Below are 18658 nucleotides of genomic sequence, written 5' to 3' on the forward strand. Positions count from 1 at the left end.
GGGTAAAGGCATGCATTTACTACAATAGTGGCACAGAGGAGAGAGTCACAAAGCAAGTTTTCATTGTCAGGAAAACTCTCCCTTAGATACAATTTTGTATTATGAAAGAGAAGCAAACTCTCTTGTTCTTGCATAGCCTCCAAAACCTAACGCATAGGCACTTTTATTCAGATTTATACATTTCGAACTCACTTCAACAACTTTGTCTCCAGTGGGACTATGGGAACCCAGCTCTGTGTGTGCAGAATAAGTTGGGAGTGAGGAGAAAGTGTTGGCCACCTTTGGGTTAATTCAGAACCTTCACCAACTCTTCACAGGATTCAGACCATGTGGATTTCTTACGGGATTTGGTTTTCCAGACTCACTGTCCATAATGATCAAGTCATTCCCAAATGCACAAAACATTTCCATTTATTTGCAGCTTACAGGGATAGTAACCATCCATATACAACAGAAAAAAAAGTAACAGAGCCTTTTCTATGCATTATTTATTCAATAATATGTATCAAGCACGTGCTTCATGTAAGATGTTTGACTATGTGTGTGTTTCTACCTCCAGAGAAGCAATGGCCAAATTTCTAGATCTTTGCAGAAAGACAGGATGGTAGGATTAAACTAGTGATTTTTTTTTTTTTTTTTTTTTTTTTGCGGTACGTGGGCCTTCCACCGCTGTGGCCCCTCCCGTTGCGGAGCACAGGCTCCGGACGCGCAGGCTCAGCGGCCATGGCTCACGGGCCCAGCCGCTCCGCGGCATGTGGGATCTTCCCGGACCGGAGCACGAACCCGTGTCCCCTGCATCGGCAGGCGGACTCCCAACCACTGTGCCACCAGGGAAGCCCTAAACTAGTAAATTTTTAAACATTTATGTTTCTCAATTATACTTACTATAAAATTGAAGAAGATGTAAGAAAAAAATTTCTCTACAATCCTACGCAAGAAATACTCTTTCAATGTCATTAGACGGAGGCACCTTTCTTTCAGGTTATATTTGTTTTCAACAGCATGTAATTACTATTTGAATTTGCTTTAATGAGTAAATATTGCACAAATATATATTCTAGCAATACCATGCTTCCAAAATATCATTTATTTTGCCAGTTTAGATAATTCTATAGAAAAGAACACTTTAAGAACAGAAATCACGTAACTATAGGCAACTTATGATATCAAGAAGTCAAAAACCAACAGAAAAATGTATACCATACAAATGGATTTGAAACATATGGAAAGATGCTCAACCTCTATCACAAATGAGTGGAGATTTAAATTTTAACTAGACACCAATTGTTCACCTACCGTGTTGGCAAAGGTACAAATATAAAAAGGGGTACGATGTGATGACATCCATTAAAATGTAAAACGCACCCAATCCTTTGGCCCAGAAATTTCACTTGGAGGAATTAATCCTACAGATAAATGCACGTGTATGTGTGTGGTCGACCCATGAGGACACTCGGCAGAGCACTGTTTGTAATAGCAGCAACCTTCAACACATCCCCTTCCCTCCAGCCCTAGCGCCCCTACCTCATCCAGCCTCCATCATCCTTCATCTGGACCACAGGAGGGGCGCCCTGCTTGATCTTCCTCTTTTCCCTCTTTCACTCCTACAACATCCCTAGGAGCCAGAGTGATATTTTTAAAACATAAATCAAATCATGTCCTGCTGCTGCTAAAACCCCTCCAATGCCTTTCCATCATGCTAAGAATAAAATCGACACCACTTATCCTGGCTTCTACCCAGCCTCTGCCTGCCTCCTGACTTCTCTCATGCCTCTCTAGCCCTCACCCTCGGTGCTCTAGACACAGAAGCTTTCTCTGGGCTGCTCAGGCACATCCAGCTCATTCGTGCTTCAGGGTCTCTGCATGGATCCCTTCCCCTTATTTTCTTGCAATGGCCCTTTCTCAACCTTCAAATTTTACCTTCAACGCCAGGCCCCAGAGAGACCTTCCCTGACCACCTCAGCTAGAGCGCTAGCCAGGCACTCACTCTGTAACACACTGTCCTATTTTTTTTCCTTTTTACATTGTCTGTCGTCGCCTGGCTGTGTTCCTGTGCATTCCACTGTGTATTAGTTTACATTCTTCTTTTCCCTGTCATTTAGGTCTCGTTGAGCAGGGATGCTGTCAGCTTCATTCGTTGCTTTATTACCAACCAGAAAAGTATCTGCACATAATGAGTGTTTAGTAAATGTTTGCTGAGTGAATTAATCAATGGCCATCAGAAGGGGCTGGGACACATTATAGGACACCCACCGGGTGAAACAGTGTATGGCTGTTGAAAAGAATGGGCCGGTAGACGATCCAAGTGTCGTCCTCCGACCAAGACTGCACACCGCACAGATCCGGCCTTGGTCTCCCTCCGAGACCTCCTCTCAGATGCTTCTGTTCTTGGTCTTCTTGCTGTTCTTGCTACACTCCACACCTGTGCCCCAGGGCCTTGGCACTTGCTTTTCCCGCATCTATGCCTACCACTATCCCTGCATGGCTCCCTTGCTCACTTCTGTCAGTCCTCTGCTCAAAAGTCATCTGTTCAGAAAGCCCTCCCTGACTACTCTCAAAATTCCTCACCCTGTCCCTTCCCCTCCTTGGACCCAGCTTTACTTTTCTTCATTGCACTTATCATTTGAAACAAAAGTGCCTATTTATTTGTGTCCATGTTTATTACATGCTTCCCCTGACTAGAACGTTCCTTGATGCTGTCATGACCTCCCCAGCAGGTAGAACCTTGCCTGACATACAGTAGCAGCTGAACAGGTCTTTGATTGGTGAGGAATGAATAAATGAATGTATTCTTGAGTGCAAAAAAGCAAGGTACTAAACAGTGTGCTCATAGAATGCTGTGTCAATTGTATTTTTAAAAAATGACCCGTATATATAATCTCTCTGGAAGAAAAATCCAAGAACACAATAACAGGGGTAGCTTCTGCAGTAGGGAACTGCAAGGCTGAGAGGCATAAGAGGAAAACTTATTGTTCCTGTATATCATTATTTTTTATAAGATTGTATTTTTACAAAACATGGGCATTAATTACTTTTTCCAAAAAATTATGTCATATTTGACAGTTTTGTAAGTTTATGTATTTGAAGCCAAAAGGAAATCAAGGACCTCATAAATGTTACTTGAAATGATAAACATTCAACAGCCATGTATTTAACAATCCTATAAACTTGTCATAGCCCTATGCAATCTCGTTTGGATGTTCATGCACACCTGCGGTTGCAAAAGATACCTATACTTTCTGTTGGAAGGGGTATATATATTCCTCAGATATAAAATATGGGAGGAAACAGGAGTGTGAATCTTAAGCAGAACAAGGCCTTCGTAAGTGCAGCAAGACCCCTGCACATTTTATATGCCAGGAAAAGGGCCTCTGTGCCCAAGATACTTTGAATCTGCTTGCAAGGTTGAAATATGCCCTCGCTGTTCAACAAATAAATAGAAACCCTCTGCCAATAGACTCTACCCATCCTTAACTAGCTGATTTGGTCAGTGTTTTTCTGGCTCCATCAAATACATGTAAATGTGTCTTCCTTTAAGAAAATCCACTATTTGAATATGTGTTTTTATAGAAAAAAAATGTAAAGGAAGGTCCACTTGCTTTATTACGGATTCTTTCAAATATGAAAATAAGAAACATTTAAAAGTGATTCAATAACAAAAAATTATACAGAAATTTCAGGAACACCATCATTGAACACACAGGTACTCGGTAATTACTTGCTGGTTGGATGAACATACCTATTGAAAATCAGTAGAGTGAAATGGATGAGAGCATGGGTTGGGATCCAGATATCCCTGTGTTTGGATTCTATCTCTGCCATTCATTAGCTGAGTCTGACCTTCAACAAGTGACTTAACCTCTCAAGGCCTCAGGATTTCTTACAGAAATAAAATGAATGACCAATGCCTCCCTAATAGTTCGTTATATTAAATGAAAGATATAGGCAAATAAAATATAGATATATTTTATCATGTATTATAATATCATATATTATTTCCTTCATGTAATTTCTGCCTGATTAGGAGCAAGTAAGAATGAATCATAAGTGCTGTTCTATTTTCAGAGATATAATATAGGTAACTATATATAAATATAATTACATATACGCTTAAGTATATAGCACCTGCACAATGCCTGGCACATAGTAAATGTTTGGTAAATGGTGGTTCCTATTGTGAAAAGTAACACAAAATACTCTGAGAGTTTGACTCTTCATTTTCATATCCACAAAGACCAATTTTGTGTACCACATGCCAGTACATTTCATGTCACTGTACAGGGAGGGGTAAAAGAATTTGTGTCACTGAGATTTTTGTGGCCTTAACATTATGGGAAAACATTTAACAGGTATGTAAGTGAATTGTGGCAGAGCTTCAACTTGTAAAATGGCTAACATCTATTGAGTGTGTGATGATTAGTCATTCTGCAGAGTAAATACTGTGACTTAGTATCCTCTCCAAGGATGGCCTGCTTCCTACTTTCTTAATTAAAAATATTAAATGTAAATGTTTTATTGAATTTCCCAGACTAGAATAGAATAGCAGGTATGTGGAGTGGGAAAGGCAAAAATGGTACAAATTGCTTCAAACTTAGAGACTAAATGAACGTGCTCCCTCGGATGACCAAAGGTTTCTTCCTTTTCAGTTTTCTGGCTTTTTTTCCCCTTTCCTTCTAGCACTTTGAGTTTGTTTAATAAAGTTGAGAATTTTCACAAAGGGCCTTATGAACACGTGTTAGTAGATTTTAAATCTGATTTGAAAGTGCCTCTCTCCTCCTCCCTGTGAGTAAAGTGACCTTTTTAAATGGAGGGAAGTGGGTTTAGATGACAGTCATGATAAATGCGGTCATGTTCACTCAATAAAATAAGGCCCAGTGCATTTGAGGATAAATCAGTGAAATGTACAGCCCCACCTGTCTGTCTCCATCATTCATTTCCACTGTCACTTTCACAGTGGCTGATGGATCACAGTTGCTGTAAAATTAGACAGCCTTTAATCTCATTTCATCCTGATTAGCTTCTCTTTACCCTTTCCCTCTAACTCACTGACTGACACGCTAAAAACTCACACCGGGCTGTATATGAACAGGGAGTACAAACTTCTCCTCCAGTACCTGCTTGTGAGGGCGAGGCCGGCGAGCATCCCTAGAGAAATCTGGAAGGGAGAGGGCATGTCTTCCTTGTTATTTAAAAGATAATCAATAATTGCGGTACCCAGTGCCATTTTAAGCAGATGTTTTCTCTTGATCACTGCCCTCTTTATTTTGCTTTCGTTCAGGTTTAATCAGAAGTCAAAGAAATGAGGTCTTTTGCAAAACTCAAACATTGATTTCACATCGATTTTTTTCTAATAGATTTGGAGCGTTTTACATTCAGGATAATCCCCAAAAGTTATCTGTGTGTATTTGTAGCGTCTCAATTCAGAAGAGTTGAGTAAATAATAAATCAGAAGAGACAACAATTCAGGAATGAAAATGCTGAAAGAGCCAAGAAATATAGCATACAAGGTTTTAAAACAAGAGTAAAAATGGGTAGATAAATGAGAATATCTTCAAGCAGCCTTTATGTTAGCATTTCAAAGACCTCGTATTTTGAAGGTTTCAATAGTTAGTTCAGTGCAATAGTTTCGTTTGTTTGCATAAAGCATAACAATCGAGGTAATCAAACGAGAAAGAGCCTTAAGAATAAATTATGTATTCTTTCCTTCACTTAATTTCTGCCTGAATGGGAGCAAGTAAATGGACAAACACAACTGTTGTTCTATTTTCAGAGTCTGTGCTTTATTATAAAGCTGGACTTCCGGTTAAAAAGAAGATAATACGATTTTTTATTACTTATAAAATGTGGGCATTGAACTGACCAAAAATTTTAAATAAATATTGGAAGACTGGTAGTCATAAAGTAAGTTGGTTGTATCAGTGGCCGCTGTTCGTACACGCATGTCTCATATGAGTATACGCTTACAGGTGACAATGCTGTAAGTTTACTGCCCAGGTGGCATTGTGATAAACCAGAGTAGCACCAGGCTGTTCACAAAATGCACAATACACATAATATATGGGTAGCATAGCTTTGTGTTTGGTATAATCCAAACAATGATGAGTTAATTTAAGAAAAGAAAAAAAGATGTTCCAAACACATCCAGTCGCCCAATTTTAGTTGCTGCGTGAACTCAACATATACTCTGCCCCAATGGACTCTGAGAAGTGATGCCTGCAGGAGCTATATGGTTAAAAGCATTTTCCAAAGAGATAACTAAGGGTTGAGGGGCAGAAGGACGTTGCTGAGGTGACTCCCTAAATCAGTTGACCTCATTCATGGGCCACACAAATCCATGGCACACCCAATTTCTACATGATCCCGGAAATCCAGGGTTTCCATACCAATGTCTTCTCCCTTGTGGCTATAAGTTCGAAAATAGTGAATATTCACAGTAAAAGTGAATACATAATAAAATAATGAAAATTCCTAAAATCTTTTAATATGAAGCTTAAACGACCTGATTTGCTCTTTCAGAAGCTGTGTTACAGGTTTCAAAGCTATGCCTGTTTCTCCTTATTTTTGTTTACATATCTTAGCCAGCATAAGCACATTCTGAGAAAAAAGATAATAAAAACAAAGTGAAATGAGATATATATCATCCAAAGTAAATTGGGTATAAGGTAGGCTCTTTCTCTCTCTCTCTCTCTCTCCATTGGCAAAAGAGTACAGAGTACAAGCTGGCCCTGACTCATATTGATTTCCCACTGCACTGGTTTCTTAAGTGCTCTGTTGATCCGTGTCAAGCAATAAGTTCCCTGCCTGAACATGCATATCACCTCCCCATTTGTCCTCACCTAGATTTAAGGTGCCCATATGATGAGCTGAACAAGGACATCATTTTTCCTACTGGTGTCACTGGGCCCAAACCACTGCCTGTGATATGATAACGAACGCTGTGTAAGTTTACATTCACCATATGATATAATAATAGTAGAGACTGACACTGCACTGCACACGGGGTGACGGGGGTGTCCTATTCTTGTTGTGTGTGTCCCCAAAGAAAATGTAAATGAGAACAGATGCAGCGAAACCTTTGGTGGGTTTCTGAATCACTCCGCCCTCCTCACAGCCACCACATTTGGGGCAGAGCAGGGCAGGACGAGGGGAATGGGTATTTATGACGTTCCTGACAGTTTTTATCTTTGTTCCAGAAGAGCTCTTAAGCAGATAGATAGAAAATGTGTGATTGTGCTGCTAATGACATTGTACAGGAAATTAAGCGTATACATTTGGAGAAGGCATTAAATCAGCAGGACCTTAATTTAAAAACTTAACACTGTATGGAAATTCAGCTTGCTCGTTGCTGTGGAATAGAAAGCAACCAAGCACCCTGAGTCTGTTTGTGGAAAGATTGCCAGCGAGCCAAGTTTGGGCAGAGCAGCTTAATGGCTCCAAGTGGATGCTGGGTTATTTCTTCCAAGCAATAACCCCAGCCCCAGCCCTGACCATTTGGGAGTGTCAGTCATGGTTGTAGACTGCACGATCCCCATCATCAGGCAGGTGAGGAGGACTTAAGAATTGAAAGCAGCCCGACAGGTTGTTCTTGACTAATTTGCAGAATAACATTATGTAAAATTAATCAAAAGGGGTGGGGTTGGCAATTGCTGGGAACACACCGCTGAGCTACTGTGGATTGGTGGGTGCCCCACTCTGCTTGTCTACGTGCTTTTCTTCCTTCTGACTTAGTCTCACGTTTTATACATTTTGGTGAAAGCACATAACTAGTGAGCCAAGGTATCAAGTCCTAAGATGGAAAATTTTATACGTCTTTTTTTTTTTTTCTCAATTCCAGTTATGCCATACAACAGTGCCCATCACTGCGTTGTGGAGGTGGAAAACTTCCTGTTTGTGTTGGGCGGAGAGGACCAATGGAACCCTAATGGTAACTATTGAACCACTTAACAGTAGGTGCTCGACACGTCTGTGTGTGATGAGGGGTGCCAGCGGCAGTCCATTTTGTAATTACCGTGGAAAACATATTTCTGTGCAGCAGGGACAAACGAAGTAGTCGGTGAAGTGGGCTGGCAGAGGACACACGCAGCAGTGCATTCACTCATGGACTATCTGGGGATTTGGCTCCACCGTGATGCCCAGCCCCTCTCCTGATCCATCCCCTGAGGAGTGCCACCAGTGTAAGCCCAGACTCCCTCAAGGGAGGTAGCAAGCGGCAACTATTAAGAATTCTCACCACCTTCTCCACCACTTTTCTCCCATTGTATCAGGATAATAATATGCAGTTTCAATACATAAGCGTTATCTGCTGTCACGCTGTACATGACCTGAGCTGAAGTGCCTTTGCAGGGTTTATTACTTGACACCTGTTCTGGCTGCTGCATCTTCTGCAAGGGCTTCATCCACAGATTATCCACCATCTTCCCTGTTGATGCGATGACTTCATAATTGTATCACAAAGAGAAAGTCAACATTTGAATACACTTCCCAAGTCTAATGTAGGGAGTACACTGCGCCTTGCAGAACACGCAAAATTATCAAGATATTTTTGGAAATCTTGCACGTGAAGGAGGGGTTGCAGTTGTAGCCTTCTGTGTAACAGAGATCATTATGAGTGAGAAACCATAAAACAGCTTGCAGGTACACATTTTTGCTTTAAAACCCCAGAACAGCCAGCTGAAATTACATATACTGCATATATTTTATGGTGAATGTTCTCTTTCAGCATCTGCACAAAGGTAAATTATAGAAAATTGTTACATCTGTTCACTCTAGAAAATCTTAAAGGAAAACAACCCAGGCCACCCTCCAAGAACATTTCTTTGAAGGGAAAGGGACATTCTTTCTCCAGATCAGCTTTGTTGGTTCATATCTTTCAGTTTTGGAAAGATGGTTCCGGGGCTTTGGGAGAAACAGATTTGGAACTAAAATATTTAGTATCTCTCCTCTAACTTATCTTTGCAATGACTGATTTGATATGTTAAAACAAAACAAAACAAAAACCCTGGCCCATATACAACCCACTGTAAACTCTCCATTTCCTGTTTAACCTCTTCTTCCGAGGAAGTGATTTGAACAGAATAGAGCGTTTGTAAGGAAACAGTACACAGCCAGCAGGTTTATCTAAAAAAGAATCTGCAGAACTTCGTTTTGGGGGTTTTGTTTGTTTGTTTTCTTGAAGGCCAAATGAAGACTAACACATGACAAGACGAGGCTGGAAAGTCCTGTTTCTTTCCTTTTTTTTTTTTTTTTTGGTCATACTGTGCGGCACATGGGATCTTAGTTCCCCATCCAGGGATAGAACCCCTTGCAGTGGAAGCGCAGAGTCTTAACCACTGGACCACCAGAAAAGTCCCATGGAAAGTCCTGTTTCTAATGATGGTCCTTTCTCAGCCCACCTCCGTTCCCACGTGGGATAAGCCTCTGCTAAAAGACCAGTCTTGGGGCGACAACTCAGTTTTCACAAATCACTATGAACCTCCCATTCCTGTGAGACAGACCTTAATCAGCAACACAGAAAACCCACTCCCTGGGTTTACCCCTGCCTCCCACCCCTGCCCAAAATAACCTGCCACTGCTTACTGTTCAACTTCTATCAGACACACAACCGAGAGGATGGGTGGGGGGATTAGGGGCGAGTATAAGGGACATATTCCTTCCTCTAGTCTAGAGAATCGAGATTTTATCGTTGAGCTAATTCAGATTCCCATAAAACTACGCCATTGGACCTCACTGATTTGCCTCCCCCCGCCCCCTGAGAGGAGCAGTGATTCAGTTTAAATCCCTCAACAAATATGCTGTGAGAAAAGACTACAGAAAGCACAGCATTGCATTTCCTGTGGGGGCACCTTTCACTGCCACCACTCAGCGTGCTCTATGTGAAGACCTGCGTGACAAGTCCTTGTCAAACCAAAGTACTGAGGCATGGTGTGCTTTGAACAATTACTTCTAACGCCAATCATATGATTTAATGTGTCTCTTTTGCTTTAGCCGCCAGGAGGCTCAAAATTGAACTTTAGTAAAACTTTAATGACTGTATTTTGTTTACTTTTAGTCTCCATACGGGCCTAGCAGCTCACAACTCTCTCTCTCTGTAAGACCCTTATTTAGAACTTTGGGAGTTCCACCTGCCAATCTGAGTCATTCCGTCCCTGACTTTTTTCGCCTTTGAGGTCATTTAGTATAGATCGGGGTAAGTGCTGATGAGCCACTGATTAGCATCTCCTAAGCACAGGATAATTGGTCACACTGTGAGGCAAGCAGGCCAGTCTTTTGTACCTCATGTCAACCAATCAGTCATTGGCTGAGGCCTTCCCCCAGGTGGGGGTGAGGGTGGGCAGTGAAGTGGCCTGTTCAGCTGAGGGCAGTTCTCTAGAGAGGGAGCAGCTGTGACCATGAACAACCAACAACCATCAGCTAGGGAACAGGTGTACCAATCTGGTAAAAGTATCTCGGCTAGGTACCAAAACACACATCCACCACCATCCCTTAAATGGTTTCCATGGACTTTCATATTCCATCCATCTGGTCAACCACAGCTGACCATTTCGGTATTAGTCGTAGTATTTATTGAGTAGTCATTATTTCCCAGGAACTTTGCTAAGCACTCATCTGCATCATTTCACTTAATCCTCACAACCATCCTATGAGGCCTGTTGCATGATTGCTCTAGTGTTACTATGGGGAGTCTAAGCCCTAAGAGTTTAAACAACTTTCCAGGACACACAGCTTGCAAGAAGATGAGTGATTCCGACGTAGGTCTGTGTGACTCCAGAGCCTCAGCCTTTAACCAGTGTATCACACTCCCCACCTCACATAAACATATGTATTTAATTAGATATTAAACAATTGTGCATTTGCCTTTGATCTTGTGAAATTAAATCAGTATTGTATCACCATGGACAGTGGCTCTTACTGGCTCCCAAAGAGCTCTTCATTATTTCCCATTTAGAAAACCATGAAGGGACACCATCATCTCAAAAATATAGGATTTTCATTTTATAATACCTCATACAACTAAAAAGGAAGCAGTTAATACCAAAACTTATAAAGAACAGCAATCCTGGGCTTCCCTGGTGGCGCAGTGGTTGAGCGTCCACCTGCCGATGCAGGGGACATGGGTTCGTGCCGCGGTCCGGGAAGATCCCACATGCCGCGGAGCAGCTGGGCCCGTGAGCCATGGCCGCTGAGCCTGCGCGTCCGGAGCCTGTGCTCCACAATGGGAGAGGCCACAATGGTGAGAGGCCCGCATACCGCAAAAAAAATAAAGAAAGAACAGCAATCCTATAATAATATACAACATGCTTTAATTTCACTACTGACAGGGAGGAAGAATTTAAAATCCATGAGTTTAAATGTTATGTATACATCAGTTCCAAAGATGAAATCTTAAGTTAAACTTTAGTTCTTATGAAAATGGTGCCTGAGATGCAATGTCTTTGAATGAAATATAAAAATGTACATTTCAACACATGCTCATAAAACACAAATATGTACTCATAAAATACAAATATAATTTTATTTACTGATTATCTTGATTACAGGACCAAAATTTGAAATCATAAAACATATGAGTTACTGGAAATATAAGCAGGATACACACATTTTGTTTCTACTCAGCTATAGATATTAACTCCTATTAACTCCCTTCATGTCATTAGTGATAGACTGCATTGTAATATGCTAATATACATGCATATATTCCTTCAGTGCTCCAACTTACAGAGAACCAATTTACATTTGTCACTTACTGATGATTGACTCCCAAAAAAACTGCCTGCAGGTGATTTCATTTTCATCCTGCTTCCTTCCCCTCCACCACTGGCTGAAAACTGCCGCCCCTGCCCCATTTTACCTATCTCCCAAATGATAGTCAACAACAGGGTCTGGTGACAGGACATCATCAAAAAAGGGAAGAAGTGGAGGAAGGGTTAGAAGAAAATGGAAAAGATGAGAAGAAACCAAAGGAGTGAAGAGTAATCCAAAATTCTATTGCATGTGGCTACCCCTCTCAAGCTTCTAAGTAGTGTCGATGAAAGCCACAAGGAAGAAATGAATATCCCCATTTTATCTCAGTTTCCTCACTCTACCGCACTCATTCCTTCTGACATTTATTATCCCCTCTGCACATCCTTTGCCAACTTTAGAACATTTTTCTTCTTTTTATCTTCCCATCCTCCATCCTTGCCCTTTTTTCACACCATTGACTCTGCCTCTGGAAACCCTTTCTTCATCTTCCATCAAAATCACACCAGTCCCTGCTTAGCCTTTTCTCTGAGTGAAGGCCACTGGCATTCCCACCAATAAGCAAAGCAAATAGCTGATTTCCACCACCAGTGCTCAGCATGTGAAGGCATCTGTCCCATTGCTGAGAGGAGGCAGATGTCTTCCTCCAAATGGAAATTCTAAACCAAACTTCACAGAGAAACACTCTTATACATGGCGTGTATATTCTACATTCCTCTTAACAACACTGATCTTCAGATACATTTGGGAATTAACCTTGAAACCTGACTATCAAGAATGGCTTTTTTCTACAGGGAGACGATTGCAAATTCTACAAAACTTACTTATAAACCAACTCTAGACATAATCCTTCCTTGGGTTGGAGCCTCCCTTTGTGGGATCCAAGTCTTTTGGGTCATACTCACTCCTGGCACTCTTAACTCTTTCTGCAATCCCCAACTCTTACTGTAATCCCCAAATAAAACTTGACTTACCACCCAACCAGGCCATCCAAACCCTCCCATGCAATCCTTGGAACCGATGATCTCACATCAACAAGATCCCTATAATCCTTAAACTCTTCCCTAAATGGTCCCTTCAGCTTCTTTTCTAATCAAAGCCTGGCTATTCTCTGAGAGGACTGTTTTCCCAGCCACCCTCTTCAATGGGGACTATGTTCTGTTCCCCACCCCCGCCCTTATATTTCACATTATTGGAGGCCGATAGCTTTTCTACTTCTTCTTCATTGCCACTCCCACATCCTTAACACTCACCACTTTAAAGGCTGTCTTCAGATTTTACCATCTGCTGCCCCTTTATGTGGCAGCTACCCACTGTTATCCTGCAAATGCCACCTCCTTCACTCTACCCTACCACTTTTTCATTGTCCATCATCCCCTCATGCCCTTACTTCCCTCCTTACTGAGCTTATATTCTGTTGCCCATCCTTATAATCACATTAGTGCATACACCTGCAGCCCTCGTGTCCTTCTCTCCTATGATACTTGCCTGGTAAAGCCCTGGTCCTGGTTAAACCCAACTTTCTTCCACCTCTCCCCTCCCCCTGAGCAACTAAGTGTGGACATAGAAAACCATACGGCCATGCTGGCTACTAATGAACCATGCTGGCTACTAGCCAACTCCACTAAGTTTCCCTGGTCAATGCACTCTTCCACCCTCTGAGTTAATTATTTCACACCTTCTCTCTCCTCAAATACCTTTCTCCAAAACCTCCCTCCTCACTCTCAGCTGATAGCCTTGCTTTTTAGTCCAATGAGGACAGAAGCAATCAAAAGATAAAATCTGCATCTCGCTACTACCAAATCCATTGCTACCCGTATATTTTAGATAAAACATATCTCTCTTATTACTGTTTCTGCTCCAACTTAAAGCCTATTCCTCATTCCCTTTTGCCTACTCAAGGACTTTGGGGTACTTCTGAATTGAAAAACACAACCAAGAACTAAATAAAATTTTCTCTCGATGCTGCATCTTCCTGCTATAATCTTCTTTTCATGTCAAAAGTCCTAAGAAGCATTGCTTATCCTCTTGCCTCTGCTTTCTTACATCTTAGTCTCTCCTGAGGAGTCCCCACTCAGGCTTTCATGCCCTCCTGTCCACTGAAACAATGCTTGTCATGGTCACCACCAACCCCCATGTTTCCAAATCCTATGGTCAGTTCTCCGTCGCTCACTCCTCTTTTCCTCCTGCTTCTGACAATTCCTTTTCTTTGCTAGTTTTTCTTCTTCTCCCCCAGGGCTCATTTCCAGCACTCATTATCTTCCATTTCCATACCCTTTCCCTAAAGAGTTTCATCTTGTTCTTTGATTTTAAACAGTATCTCTTGACTAATGACTCCAAAATTTGCACCTGCAGCCTCATTTAGCCAGTGGCCTACCAGCCACTTATGCTTTGAGATCCGATAGTCCTCTCAAGGTTAAATCCAAAACGGAACTAATGGCTTCTCTCCCTAACCCCCCAACTACCCCTGCCTGGTCTTCCCCACCTCGGCAAATTGCACGACATTCCATCCAGTTCCGCTGGCTAAAAACCTAGCAGTCGTCTTTAATTACTCACTTTTTCTTATACCAATGCTCAATCTATCAGAAAATTTTATTGGCTGTGCCCACAGAATAGATCCCAAACTCGACCATATCTTGCCTCCACCTCCACTCAAGCCAGCTCTTGCCTTGACTGTTGCGATGGCCTCGTGACAGGTCCCCCACTTCCAGAGCAGCCCTTGTACGGTCTAGTTTTTTACATAACAGCCAGAGTGATCATGATAAGAGGTAAATTAGGCCATGTTTCTCATTTGCTCAAAACTTTCCAGTGACTTCCTAATGTTCTTATGACAAAAGACGAAATTTGACACCAGTCCACAAGACACACCATGTCTGGACCTTGATATACTTCGACTTCTGTCCAAGTCACCCCAGCATTCTTGCTGGTTTTGAATGCTTGGCCAACCCAGGGACTTTATACTCACCTTCCCCACTGCCTGAGACGCTAATTCTGCAGATATTTGCGTGGCTTGCAGAAGATATCTGTGAGCAGGTGACCACCCTACTGAAACTGGCTTCCCCTCTATCAATCCCTGCTTTATTTTTCTTTCTGGCATTTGGTAAAGAAAATATAGCATTATTATATATGTATTTATTTACAAGTCTGTGTTTATTTATTTACAAGAACGAGGACTTTGTCTTTCTCGTTTACCAGCATATTCCCAGAACCTAGAACACATAAGACACATAGTGAGCGCTCAATATATATTCTTGCAATTAATAATTGTGTTGCGTATACATGCCCGTGTGAGTGCGTGTACACACACACACACACAATCCTATCTGTTTATTCCCGTGGTGAAGTTTGGTACCTATATTTCAATGGTTAGTTACACATACATTAATGAAAAACATACTTTTAGAGTTAAGACTTCAGGCGCTTTAGATGACTATCATCTCGGTTGCTACACAGAAAATGGAATACACACTTTTGCTCCTATTTCTTGCTTTGGTGTCAATCTGTATGTAAAACAAGAATCATTTTCATACCTTGGAGGCATTACTGTGTTTCTTAGGCTCAACAGAGGAGATAAGCTGGTTAACCAGCTCTGAGGACACATGTTTCCCATTTCAGTAAATGTACTTGTGATACATCACAGCAACTGTGCTTTCCCCAAATGCACAAACAGAACTTGCATGACGGTCATAGCCTACAACTGACTTCCTAATGCAAACTCTTATGGTAGTGATTGCTATTGTTTCCCTGGAGACAGAGTGGACTCTTCCACTGCTAGAATTCTTGGATCATTTAGAAAAAGGTTCTATCCAGAGATATCACACAAGTTAGTCTCTGGAACTGATTATGTATAGACAATAACTTCATGTTTTTAAAACCTATAAACACCAAAATACAGAAATTTTACCCTAACTTTGGTAGTCTGATAAACATACTTGCTTTTATTATTATGGTTGAATTATTTTTATTCCAACTCATCCCCACCCAACAGAAAAAGTGGAGGAGAAAAGAAGAAAAAAAGGAAAAACGTTTGAAGAGGCACATAAATTTTTCTTCTGACTTATCACTTCTCATACTGTGTTAGTTAGTCCCTCTACTTAATTCATCTGTTTCTTAAACCTGAGAACAGAGGCATCTTATAAAATACTTTTAAATGTGCAAAACAACAAAGGAATTTAAGTTTTAAGTGTCTCAAATATATTTTTACAGGAAAACACAGTACAAATTTTGTCAGCAGATATGATCCCCGATTTAATAGCTGGATACAACTTCCGCCCATGCAAGAAAGGTAAGTGTCTATTTCTTAGGTCTGAAACATTTGTGGCTGCTTTACTGGAAGCAAGGATGCTGAATGGTTTTCCATGATAAGGTACGCTAAACAGAGCCAGTGAAAGTCACAGGAGTCAAATACAAAACCTGGCCTGGCCAACTTAGACTAACTGCCTTATTAACTCAATGGAAAAAATAATCAAATAAGTCAATTATTTGTCCCAATGGAGGAAGAAAAAATTTGTATGACTTGTCTTCCTTTTTTTGTTACTAGTTAAAGTTCACTTTTTTATTGAAGTATAGTTTCTATACAATATAAGTGCACAATATAATGATTCACAATTTTTAAAGGTTATACTCCATGTATAGTTATAAAATATTGGCTGTATTCCCTGTGTTGTACAATATATTCTTGTAACTTATTTTAGACCTAATAGTTTGTACCTCTTAATCCCGTACCCCTATCTTGCCCCTCCCCCTCCCTCTCCCAATTGGTCACCACTAGTTGGTTCTCTGTATCTGTGAGTCTGCTGCTTTTTTGTTACAGTCAATAGTTTGTTGTATTTTTGGATCCCACGTATACGTGATGTCACACAGTATTTGTCTTTCTCTGTCTGACTTATTTCACTTAGCATAATGCCCTCCATGACTTGTCTTCCTTTTCCACGTTGAATTGGTTTTTGCTTTTTTTTTTTTTTTTTGACAAACAGAGCTACAATTTCACTGGCTATTCCACTCTTCTTAGTTATAATATATTTAAATCTTATCATTGAAATATAAAACACCATTCTCACAATAATATGTATATACTTTGATGCAGAAATTTCAATACTGAAGTTTTTAGGTCTCACAATCTCAAATTCATTGCATTTACCTCCTCAAATATCTCCCCATCATACATTCAAAAACAGTTGATTTGTTAGCTTAGAAATAAAAGAGTTTTGCCAAGTGTCCTCTCATTTTTAATGTATGCAGTGTTTATCTCAGCCAGTTCTCCTAGTATCAAAGGACAATAAGGCAACTATGTTTATACATATTCAGTTCTGCTGGCTGTTACTTAGGCAGGACACCATGTCTTAATAGGCACATGTAAATTCACATACTAAAGTTTGAACACTTGGTTCTTTTCAAGTAATATCTCAACATCCTCTTGAGCAAATTTTCCAATATAATAGTAAGGGTAAGCTGCAACCTGTTTCCTCTTCTCGATTGGACTAAGAAATAATTTTCTTTCTTATTTCCTTCCTAACCTTAACATCTCCTTCTTTAAACATTTAATCAGATTACCCTGAGATCAAGTTAAATCCTTAATCATAAATTCAAAGTTAAAAAGAAATTTTCCAATCATACCATTCCTCAAAAAGGTACATTACTACAGAAAGAGAGTATGAATCTCTGCTATAAAGAAACAACATCTAACTTCCCATTCCATATAAGCATATTAAAACTCTCTTTCAGGAGACTAAAAGCTATACATTGAAAATGATGAGGCACAATATAGTCTAAGGACCATAGACACTGTTAGGAATGTCTAGCTGCAAGGTACCTCAAGAAATTATTCTGAGTCAGTTAATACCCTGACAGACTTCTCAATCCTCCTGTTGTGTATACATGTATATATAAAAGGCTCTCCTGATGTCTTTCTCCAAAGTACCTTGTTTCTCTCCTTTTGGGGTTATTTTCTAGTTGCTGTTATTGTAGCTGCATCACTTTACCCTTTCATCAAAACCATCCCAAAAAATTTTGTTAAAAACACATTTTAAAAATACACATCAATAACATGTTTGAAATGTCAGCATCTCATCACTATGGTCGCCTTTGCTGAGGGCTGTTCACCACGATAATTAACCTTCACGCCTTGGGTTTGGGAGGCATAACTCACGTCACGGTCAATTATCTCACTGTAGAGCCCCTAAGGATGAGAAGTATTGCTGCAAAACCTAATTAGTAATTTTTTAAAATGTGTATTGTTTACTTGATATTCTATAATGACTTCCTCTGAGGCATTATGGCCTATCATGGCAGGGTCCTACTTAGACAATTTTTAGCAGCTCATTGACCTGATAAAAAGACCTGCCATGGTCTGTCGGCGCCTGGCAGCCACCGTTGACAGGATGGACTGTTTAACGTTTCTTTCGAAGTCATTATGGTACATCATGTCAGGTCCGTAGTAAAAGAAGTTTTTTTTTAGATTTAGAACAATCAACTCGATAGACCAAATAAAGAGCTCCTTCCAGAGCTGAATGGGAATAGGCAGATCTCACAAATGCCCAGTCAATCTTCTAGCTCCATATCTCCTAGGGGTTGGTTGACCTAGGCAGCAATCCATAACTGAAAATGAAATTTTTCTGTCATCGCCGAGCTTCCATTCAACATAGCAAGTACAGTTAGCTACCAGCATGGTTTAATTGGTGATTCAACAAAGAAGGGAAAAAATACTAAAATATATGAAATACTCTTCAGATCAGAAAAGAGGTTTCTTGAGACATTTAATTGAGTTAATTTTGCATTGTCTGGACCATTAGTCAAACTCACCAGAAGTTTCCCACCTCCCTCCTTCCATTAGCTGCTGCCTCACTGCTGAGAAGTTACCAAACTGATTGAGAATAATAGAAACACATTGAAAGCCACCTCTGGGATCACCCACTCTCAC

At 40.6% G+C, this 18658-nt stretch overlaps 1 protein-coding gene across 1 annotated transcript in view; it reads left to right on the forward strand.

Moving 5' to 3' along the window:
* The window catches only part of KLHL14 (kelch like family member 14), a 98426-nt gene that overhangs the window by 66882 nt on the left and 12886 nt on the right, over positions 1 to 18658 (forward strand). Inside the window, exons 3-4 of the mRNA XM_033435232.2 lie at positions 7835 to 7924; positions 15946 to 16024. Of these exons, the coding sequence (XP_033291123.1) occupies positions 7835 to 7924; positions 15946 to 16024 (169 nt within the window). The remainder of the gene's footprint in view (positions 1 to 7834; positions 7925 to 15945; positions 16025 to 18658) is intronic.

This window comes from Orcinus orca, chromosome 15 (genome assembly GCF_937001465.1).
Source record: "Orcinus orca chromosome 15, mOrcOrc1.1, whole genome shotgun sequence".
NCBI classification, from domain to species: domain Eukaryota; kingdom Metazoa; phylum Chordata; class Mammalia; order Artiodactyla; family Delphinidae; genus Orcinus; species Orcinus orca.